Source organism: Chelonoidis abingdonii, chromosome 4 (assembly GCF_003597395.2).
Source record: "Chelonoidis abingdonii isolate Lonesome George chromosome 4, CheloAbing_2.0, whole genome shotgun sequence".
In the NCBI taxonomy this organism is placed as follows: domain Eukaryota; kingdom Metazoa; phylum Chordata; order Testudines; family Testudinidae; genus Chelonoidis; species Chelonoidis abingdonii.
The window spans coordinates 2,271,217-2,281,428 of NC_133772.1; the positions used below are offsets into that span (position 1 = coordinate 2,271,217).

Below are 10,212 nucleotides of genomic sequence, written 5' to 3' on the forward strand. Positions count from 1 at the left end.
GTCACCTGCCATATTTACTATTCTTTCTACACGTCAGGATGGTTTGTTCCTGCAACCTCAATAAGGATTCTTTAAAATACAGTCGGGAGCAAGGCATCCCGAATGCCTGGGTCCCATCCAATCTCTCCTCATAGAGCTGGGGGCACTGCTGACCCGGACGCCAGGGTCTCATCCAATCACACCCAGGGCGGGGGGGCTTGGAGTGATGAAATCCCAGATCTCTGGGTCCTGTTCACTGCCCTGGACTCTGGGAGCTCTGTGGGTCCCTCTCCCGGATGCCTGGGTTCTATTTCTCATCCCAGTCTCGCCCCCTGCAGCCTCTATGATCCTGCCCTGTACACGGTCCTCCTGGGGGCCCGCATGCTGGTGGTCCCAGTCCTGACACCGTCTCCATCCCCATGAGCCGGCTCATCCCCCACCCCTGCTACGCTATCATCCAAGCCAGCGGGGACAACGCGCTGCTGCAGCCCCAGACCCCCGCCAACCTCACCCCCAATGTCAGGCCCGTCTGCCTCCCGGATGCCGGGGTCCGATTCCCCCAGGTACCAGGTGCTATGTCACCAGCTGGGGGGACATCTGCCAAGGAGGTGAGCCCGGACGCCTGGGTTCTCTGGGAAGCCAGTGGAGTCTAAGGGTTAGAGCTGGGGTGGGGGGGACTGGGAGCCAGGGTTCCTGAGTTCCATCCCTGGCTCTGCGAGCAGCGTGGATGTCTAGTGGTTAGAGCCAGGAATAGAACCCAGGTGTCCTGACTCCACTCCTCCTCTTCCAGTTCCCCTTCCCACCCCAGAGCCCCCACAGGAGGTGTCCGTCCCGCTGGCGGACACCCCAACCTGCAAGGCCCTCAGCCTCCTGGGCTCCTCCAGACCCACCAGGACCCGGCAGATCCAGGACAACACGCTCTGTGCTGGGTACCCCGAGAGGCAGAGAGATGCCTGCCAGGTAACACCCCCCAGTGGCTGCTCCCTGTAACTGCAGCCTCCTGCTCCTACCCCCTCCCCCTAGTGGCTGCTCCCTGTAACTGCAGCCTCCTGCTCCTGACCCCTCCCTCTAGTGGCTGCTCCCTGTAACTGCAGCCTCCTGCTCCTGACCCCCCCAGTGGCTGCTCCCTGTAACTGCAGCCTCCTGCTCCTGACCCCTCCCTCTAGTGGCTGCTCCCTGTAACTGCAGCCTCCTGCTCCTGACCCCCCCCGCTAGTGGCTGCTCCCTGTAACTGCAGCCTCCTGCTCCTGACCCCTCCCTCTAGTGGCTGCTCCCTGTAACTGCAGCCTCCTGCTCCTGACCCCTCCCTCTAGTGGCTGCTCCCTGTAACTGCAGCCTCCTGCTCCTGACCCCCCCCGTGGCTGCTCCCTGTAACTGCAGCCTCCTGCTCCTGACCCCTCCCTCTAGTGGCTGCTCCCTGTAACTGCAGCCTCCTGCTCCTGACCCCCCCCGCTAGTGGCTGCTCCCTGTAACTGCAGCCTCCTGCTCCTGACCCCTCCCTCTAGTGGCTGCTCCCTGTAACTGCAGCCTCCTGCTCCTGACCCCTCCCTCTAGTGGCTGCTCCCTGTAACTGCAGCCTCCTGCTCCTACCCCCTCCCTCTAGTGGCTGCTCCCTGTAACTGCAGCCTCCTGCACCTGATCGCTCCCCCTAGTGGCTGCTCCCTGTAACTGCAGCCTCCTGCTCCTGACCCCTCCCTCTAGTGGCTGCTCCCTGTAACTGCAGCCTCCTGCTCCTGACCCCTCCCTCTAGTGGCTGCTCCCTGTAACTGCAGCCTCCTGCTCCTGACCCCTCCCTCTAGTGGCTGCTCCCTGTAACTGCAGCCTCCTGCTCCTGACCCCTCCCTCTAGTGGCTGCTCCCTGTAACTGCAGCCTCCTGCTCCTGACCCCTCCCTCTAGTGGCTGCTCCCTGTAACTGCAGCCTCCTGCTCCTGACCCCTCCCTCTAGTGGCTGCTCCCTGTAACTGCAGCCTCCTGCTCCTGACCCCTCCCTCTAGTGGCTGCTCCCTGTAACTGCAGCCTCCTGCTCCTGACCCCTCCCTCTAGTGGCTGCTCCCTGTAACTGCAGCCTCCTGCTCCTGACCCCTCCCTCTAGTGGCTGCTCCCTGTAACTGCAGCCTCCTGCTCCTGCCCCCTCCCTCTAGTGGCTGCTCCCTGTAACTGCAGCCTCCTGCTCCTGACCCCTCCCTCTAGTGGCTGCTCCCTGTAACTGCAGCCTCCTGCTCCTGACCCCCCCAGTGGCTGCTCCCTGTAACTGCAGCCTCCTGCTCCTGACCCCTCCCTCTAGTGGCTGCTCCCTATAACTGCAGCCTCCTGCTCCTACCCCCTCTCCCTAGTGGCTGCTCCCTGTAACTGCAGCCTCCTGCTCCTACCCCCTCCCCCTAGTGGCTGCTCCCTGTAACTGCAGCCTCCTGCTCCTACCCCCTCCCCCTAGTGGCTGCTCCCTGTAACTGCAGCCTCCTGTGCCTATCCCCTGTCCCTAGTGGCTGCTCCCTGTAACTGCAGCCTCCTGTTCCTGCCCCTTCCCTCTAGTAGCTGCTCCCTGTAACTGCAGCCTCCTGCTCCTACTCCCTCCCTCTAGTGGCTGCTTCCTATAACTGCAGCCCCCTGCTCCTGCCCCCCCAGCGGTTCCTCCTTGTAACTGCAGCCTCCTGCTCCTGACCCCCCCACATACCCTCTAGTGGCTGCTCCCTGTAATTACAGCCTCCTCCTGCTCCCAGCTCACTTCCCGCCCCCCATCCCCTCCCACCGCCCCAGGAGTTAACCCTTTAGTTCCAGGGCTGAAGGAGAGGGAATGGCGTGCTGACCGGCATCACATGTTCAATTCGTTGCACTGTCTCTGGGGGGAAATTACCCCACAGCCCTTGCTGCATGGCAACCTCAGCCTTCCCCCAATGCATTGCACAGCTCCAGGGACATTATTGCAGCACCGCCACCTTCCCACAATGCAGTGTAGCAATAGCTGTGACTGCCATCTGCCCTTCCTGGGCACTGTAGCCCCAATGCATTTCCTCGGGAGCAGAAGAAGTTGCCCAGTAGCCCTTGCCAGCTGTGGGGGATGTGATGGAAGGCCCGTGGCTGGGCAGAGGATGGGGGACCCCAGAGGGGAGGGATGCCGCGGTGGGGGTGGCATCAGTGTGATTGGAGGCCCCCTGGCTGGGTGGTGGAGGGGCAGAGGGGACCCCAGCTGGGTGGGGGGAAGGTTGACAACCCCCTGACTGGTTGGGGGTAAGGGGTTCCCAGGTGGTTGGGGAAGGGGTGCCCCAGTTGGGTGGGGGAAGGAAAAGGGGTGACATCCCTGGCTGGGTAACTAACTATCCCCTTTCTCTTTCAGGGTGACTCCAGGGGCTCCTGGTCTGTCCATGGCAGGAAGCCTGGCTCCTGGCAGGAGTAGTGAGCTGGGGGAAGACGTGCATGGCCCCCCAACTGCCCAGGAGTCTACAGCTGGGTCAGCGCCTGCAGCCACTGGGTATGGGAGCACATCCCAGGTGCACCCAGTGGTGCCTTGGGGATCGGAGACTCCAGAGCCCCCTGCATGGCAAACCCAAGCACTCTGCCCCTTCTGGCTGCTGCCAGCTGCCTGCTGCGGGGAATGGGGTGGAAAGCCCAGTACGGGACACCCTGCTGCAGGGTTACCCCAGGGCTGGGCTAGCAGGGGGCTGTGGGTCGGGAGTGAGGGGCACCAGCAGAGCTGGGGGCAGCAGGGCTGGGCTAGCAGGGGGCTGTGGGTCGGGAGTGAGGGGCACCGGCAGGGCTGGGGGGGGGAGGGGATAAGGACAATCTCTTCCACCTTCTTTTGTTGTTTTTTAATAACTATTATTTACTAATTTCACACCCCTGGGTGGGTTTGATACTTTCTAACACCCCGCGGCCTGGCGGCCCCCTGCGTGTAGTTACGGGCACATGACAAATGGAAATGGAGCTGTGCGGGGAGGAGAGAAAAGGTGGGGCCTGGAGACACTAGGGTTGTTGCTAATCAGCCCCCCAGCCCGTGTGGAACAGCAACACGCGCCTGCTTTGCTGCGCACAGGGGAGACCGACGCTTTGCAGCTGTGAATGTTTGCAAAGCAGAAAGAAACTAACACACTCTATATATTGTGGGGGGCGGGGGGGAGGGGGCTCTGCAAGTGTGCAGTGCTGCCCCCTGCTGGAGGGAATCGGGGCTGTGTGTGTGTGTGTGTGTGTGTGTGTGTGTGTGTGTGCAAAAAATGGTTCACAACCTGTGTGTGGCTCAGAATTAAGACACACACACACCATGCCGAGCATGGCACTCACTCTGGTGGGGGGAGCATTTGAAGCCAGGAGTTCCAGCTTTGGGGCCTCCAGCTCAAGTAGTTGTGCCTCAGTTTCCCCTTTTTTTGGAAGCCACCTCTTCCCTAGCTCCACTCAAGTCTGCCCTGGGAGCACTTCTCCCCCGCCAAGCCAGAGGCAGCAGCTTGATGGGCTGGGCCCGTGGGGCAGGTGCTGGTGTCCAGATTATTTCCCATCATGCAGCCTGACCTTTTTGGGCCCCCTCCTTGGCACCCCCATTTCAAGTGTGTCTTTGATACAGGCACCCTAACTGGGGGGGGGGGCAGTCATACACACACACACACACACACACCCTGGGTTAGACCCTCACTGGACAGCTGGCCAACTCATTCCCTGACTTACAGATATTGCATCTCAAGGCTTTGGGATCAATCTCTGGGGGTCTACCTAGGTTGGCCATCCCACCCTCATCCCCAAGAACAACTTAAACCCTTCACACCCAGTGGGTAGCAACAGAATGTGAACAGGGAAACTGAGTCACACTTAGCCGGCTTTAAAATTTCCCTCTAGCATTACAGATCCTCTGCAACCACCATTCGTGCCAGTCCCAAGCTGTCCCCACTGATCAACCTCAATCCCAGCTACACGCATAGGCGCCAATTTTCCCCGGCTCTGTGGGTGTTTGCAGGGGCCCCCTGCCCCTGGCCTGCCCTGACTCCACCCTTTCCCCACCCCTGCCCCGCCCCCATTCAACCCCTTCCCCAAAGTCCCTGCCCCAACTCTGCCCCCTCTCTGCCCCTATTTGAGCCTTTCCCCAAATCCCTGCCCTGGCCCTGTCTCTTCCCCGAGTGCACCACGTTCCCCCTCCTCCCCCCTCCGTCCCTGCTGCAGGAAACAGCTGTTTCGCGGCAAAAGCGCTGGGAGGGGGGAAGTGGACACGCAGCGTGCTCGGGGAAGAGGCAGAGGCAGAGCAGACGTGAACTGGAGCAGAGGGGCAGGGCGAGGCAGGGCGGAGAGCTGCCGGTGGGTGCAGAGCACCAATTTTTCTCCGGGGGTGCTCCAGCCCCAGAGCACCCATGGAGTCAGCACCTGCGGCTGCACTATTTGTTTCCAAGAGTGAATGTTTTAAATGCTTTATGCCACTCAAGCAAATAAAACATCCGGTAAACGTTTAACAACCAACGGCCAAGAACAGGTGTCTGCTTTGCTTTTCCCTTAGCTTCATTTGCTCTGCAGAATCAAAGTCCAGCTTTACTCCTGGACAGAGGAATTTACACTGTACATTTTTTAAAAAAAAACTAAGGAAATTCTCAGCCAAAAAACTTTGTTACGGTAAATAAAGTCAATAAATTGTTAACCAGAGACTTTGAATCCCTGAGGTCTGATTTTATTTCATCTCATTTGGTTTCCACTGAAGAATACAGTCATTCTTTATCTACGGACGTGGTGCAGGGGTTAAAAAAAAGAAGTAGGTACAGTAGATTTAATATTCCCCAAATGAGATGTGGTTAAATGCCATATACCCCAAAGGAGAACTCCCTTTACCCGTGTTTATCCTTGAAGACACTACTGATGGATAGGAAGAGGTATCTTGTTAGAAGACCCTGCCTTTCTGCAGATAAAAGGAAATTCCAAGAGAAAAACTTTGTGATGTGAAGGCTGTAGTTATTTATCCTTACACTCAAAGTCCATTTGAGATGTACATTTAGCAGGAGATTTTGCCATTAGAAGAAAGATCCTTTTAGGCAGATAATTTCTTTTTTTTAAAAACTATGGAAATTGCCAGGAATATTGGTCTAGAGGGGACATCTTGTTGAGGAAGAATGGGCAAGAGAAAAAGGGAGAGTGCATTGCCTTATATAGCAGAAATGGATACACTGTTCTGAGGTCCAGACCGATCCCTGTTGAAAGCCTCTGGGTGTGGAGGAGTGTGGAAATAGGTGACAAGGTCATGGTAGGGGTCTACTGTATACCACCAAATCAGGAGGTGGAAAAGGCATTTCTAGAACAACTCACGAAAGGTCCCGGACACAAGACTCCATAGTAATGAGGACCTTGAGCCACCCAGCCAGCCACTGGAAAAGTAACGCAAAATAGCCAATACGTTCTTGACATGTGCTGGAGACAACTCTTCTTGTCACTGGTGAGGCCTCAGCTGACATCCTATGTCCAAGTCTGGGCACTGCCCTTTCAGAAAGATGAGGACAAATTGGAGAGAGTCCGGAGAGAGCAACAAAAATGATCAGAGGTTTAGGAAACCTGACCTGTGAGGAAAGGTTGCAAAGATTGGACGTGTTTTCGTATTCAGAAGAGAAGGCGGAGTGGGGACCTGAGAACAGGCTTCAAAGATGTCAAAGGTTGTACAAGGAGAATGGAGATCAAAGGTTGTCCATGGAGAGGGCAGCAAGAGAGATTCAGATATTAGAGAAAACTCCTAACTTTGTGGCTACTTTAGCCCTGGAACTGGTGACCGAGGCAGGTGGCAGAATCCCCATCACTGGAGGTTTTTAAGAACAGGTTGGAGAAACACCTGTCAGGGATGGTCTAAGGTTACTTGTCCGGCCTCCATGCAGGGGATGGACTGGATGCCCTCCTGAGGTCCCTTCCAGCCTGAGATGCCTAGAGTCATGTGATTAATGTCAGTAGAGCGATTTGCCCGGCGAAGGGTTAGCAACGAGCGTCTATTTTAGAACTCACCTGATGTTGGAAATGATGAGAAGTGAGTCTTCTCTTAGGGCAACGGCCACCCTTGCCACTTCTGGTGGGTGTTGTGGAGCCATCTGTATTCTGGGCTCTCTCGGGCTGTGCATTGAGGGAGGGGAATTGTAGCGGGGTTGGGGTCAAACCGAATCATCCCCGCGATTCCTCTTAGATCGGTTCAGCACCCAGCTGGGATCGGCAGCGGCTGAACACCTCCATGGCAGACACCCTCAGCATGGAAAAGCGAGTGGTGCTATCCATCAATTGTCACCGCTCAGCCAACAAGCTGGGTGCTGAGGATCAACCACCAGGTCTGTTGTGAGAGGCCTGCTCTGCTGTGGAGAGGGGGCTGATGGCCTGGACCATGAAATGTGGCACAGCCCAGGAGGTTGCTGGTGGATCTGAACATCTTCTGTCCTCCTGTTATACTGGGGCCACCGACCAGGCCCCAGGGGCTGTCAAGAGAAGAGGGTATATCCCCATGACGCTTTGAGGCCTGGCTGACCACCATGGTAGGTTCCCCAATATTGAGGTGGTCAACAAAGGTCCGTGATGTGGAGACCTTCCAAAACACAGCCCAGGAAGGAAAGCGCCTTTTGCTCCCAAGCCCAGCTGGAGACCAGCTTCTCCAGCAGCTCCTCCGGCTGGTGAAGTTGTTCACGGGGCACCTGGACAGTGGGAAGGAGCTTTTCAGTTCTGCTCGGAGCGTGAGTGGTGCCGTGTGGGCTGGGGAGACTGAAGGGTGGATGGAGGGAGCTGGCGCTCAGGCTGGAAGCAGATCCCCCTCACACTATATCGACTTGCTGAGCAAGGCACAAGCCTTAGACGGAGCTGGGGGAAGGCCGGCTGGAAGCCTTCCTGGCTCGGAGATGTGGGGTTGCATTGTCAGGAACAGTGTGTGGCACGCAGGGGGAAACAGAGACGTGCTTCAGGCTGGAGATAATTAGTAGTTGCAGGACTCCACCTGGTTCTGATCCCCAGCTCTAGGAGGGCAGTGAGGTCTAGTGGTTAGAGCGGGGGGGCTGGGAGGCAGGACTCCTGGGTTCTCTTCCAGGCTCTGGGAGGGGAATGGGGACTGGTGGGTCAGAACAGAGGGGCTAGGAGTCACAGCTACATAGGACTGGAAGGGATCTCCTGGATTGTGTCACCAAGTCGTCTGCTATCACAGGCCGTCCCGTCCTATCCACCCCTTCAGAAACCTGCTGCGCTCCATCTTTGGCCTCACCAGGGTGTTGGTTCCCATGGAGAGGCTCTTCCAGACTCGGCCTCCTCTGGAGCCTTGTCCTCATTTCCAGACCCCTCTGAGCCAGCGCTGTCCTTCTGCCTCCAGGGCTCCCCCACCACTGCAATGTGCTCTGAACAAGCTGCCACCCCCCAGCCCTGAGTCTCCTCTTGTGAGGTCGACGCTCCGGTACCCCAGCAGCTCCCTGCACCTTGCCCAGCACAGGGGCCTTTTTGTCAGATGTGGACTCCAGGACTCCTGGGTTCTCTCGCCAGCTCTGGGAGGGGAGTGGGATATAGTAGATTAAGACAGAGGAGGCTGGGAGCTAGGATTCCTGGGACTTCTTTGGAGGGGGAGATATTTCAACCCCAAACTCCTGCAAGATCCGAACATCTAAGCAATGAGCTTAGCCCGAGAGCCGAGGCAGGAGAATGATGTAAAGGGGTGTCAGATAAAATCAGCCCATTAACCACAAAGTTGCCAAATTTGAGTGTTTCAGTAACGGCCACGTTTCCTGCCAATAACGGAGATCTTGATAACATGTGTCTCATTCCCCCAGCCCAAGAGCTGCCATTAAAACCCTGCAGCCCAATGACACTGGGAGGACACAGACAGAGAGTGGCAGGTAAGAGATCACCCCAGAATTGCCAACCCCAAACCAGGTGTCCGGCTCAGCAGAACTCACAAGTTTGGCTTTCAAACCATGGGATTCTGTAAAAACAAAGAGATTTGGGGTCCTTTTGATTTGCATTCTGCTTTCAGAGCCTCTAGGGTGCACTGGGATCACATTTGGAAGCTTTCTCCGCAGCCACAAGGGCTGGAAACGGACTTTCCCTTTATGAACGAAGGCTGGCGTCAACACGTATCCCCCTGACTCCAGGAGCTGGCGCTTTAAGGAAAACAAGAATTAGCATGAGACTCATGACAAAATCATGAGAGTTGGCCAAGCTGCAACCCTCCGATACAGCCCCATGCCCCATACCCCAGAGCCAGCCAGTCCCTGCGCTGGGACAGGATGGGAGCCGGCACCCCCTAGAGGGGAAAGGTCCCATGTCCCATTCCCCAGCCCCCTAAGCCAGCCAGTCCCCTGCCCTCGGGGAGGATTGGAGCTGGCACCGTTTAGAAAGGCCCCATATACCATTCCCCATCCCACCCCTGAGCCATCTTGACCCCAGGAGCTGTATGGGAGGCGAACGTTCCTACATTTCTGGCTATTCTGATGGCTGGTCATTCTAGTTTTTTCAGCTGAAGGCCCTCAGTGAATTATTCGGGGCTCGGATGCCAGGATGTCCCCCGAGAAAGTCGCCCTCATGCTTTTCACTGCGGCTTGGGCGCTGCCTGCTGGAACCTCAGGGGTAAGTGGCTTCAATACAATATCCCTGCCCTGCCCCAGAAGTGGCTGCATTTCTGCACCGAGCGAGCCGTCCCCGTGCAGTGACGCTTTGCAGCTGTTTCCCAACTGCCCCGCCCCAGAGGTGACTGCATCTCACCCATCCCACACCCACATCCTGAAGAACAGGGGAAGCTTTTCTGCAAGGAAAATGGCAGGCTATGGCATCTAGTGGTTTGTGGGGAGGGAATCTGGGAGCCAGGATTCCTGGGTTCTCTCCCCAGCTCTGGGAGGGGAGTGGGGGCTGGGAGCCAGGACTCCTGGGTTCTATTCCAGCGGCACACCCTACACCTCATTTTCCAGCAATCAATGAGAAATAGGTAACCACTAGAGCAGACGTGGGCAAACTACGGCCCGTAGGACAGTCCTGCCCGGCCCCTGAGCTCCCGCCCAGGGAGCCTAGTCCCCAGCCCGTCCCCCCTTCCCCACAGCCGCACTCTGCCCCACTGCTCCTGCTGGGCAGTGTAGGGAGATCCGCTGGCTTTGGCTGAGTGCTGCGGCTGAGAGCTCCTGCTGCTGGTAAGGGGGCAGGGAGCGGTGGGTCCTGGGGGGTGCTCAAGGGATAGGGAACAGGGAGGGTTGGGAGTGGGAGTCCTGGGGGGTCTGTCAGGGGCCGGGGGTGTGGGGGGGGGGGTTATATAAGGGAGCAGGAGTCCTGGGGGGCAGTCAGGG

The 10,212-nt window shown here is 57.4% G+C and overlaps 1 protein-coding gene across 2 annotated transcripts in view; it reads left to right on the top strand.

Annotated features, from left to right (window-relative positions):
• Positions 1 to 8,726: 8,726 nt before the first annotated feature.
• The window catches only part of LOC116816162 (NAD(P)(+)--arginine ADP-ribosyltransferase 2-like), a 6,821-nt gene continuing 5,335 nt past the window's right edge, over positions 8,727 to 10,212 (top strand). For both annotated transcript variants that reach the window (XR_004371647.2, XM_032765185.2), the window contains exons 1-2: positions 8,727 to 8,775; positions 9,387 to 9,505. Coding sequence is in view for 1 of the 2 variants with exons in the window: in XM_032765185.2 (XP_032621076.1) it covers positions 9,437 to 9,505 (69 nt within the window). In the remaining variant the exon portion in view is untranslated. The remainder of the gene's footprint in view (positions 8,776 to 9,386; positions 9,506 to 10,212) is intronic.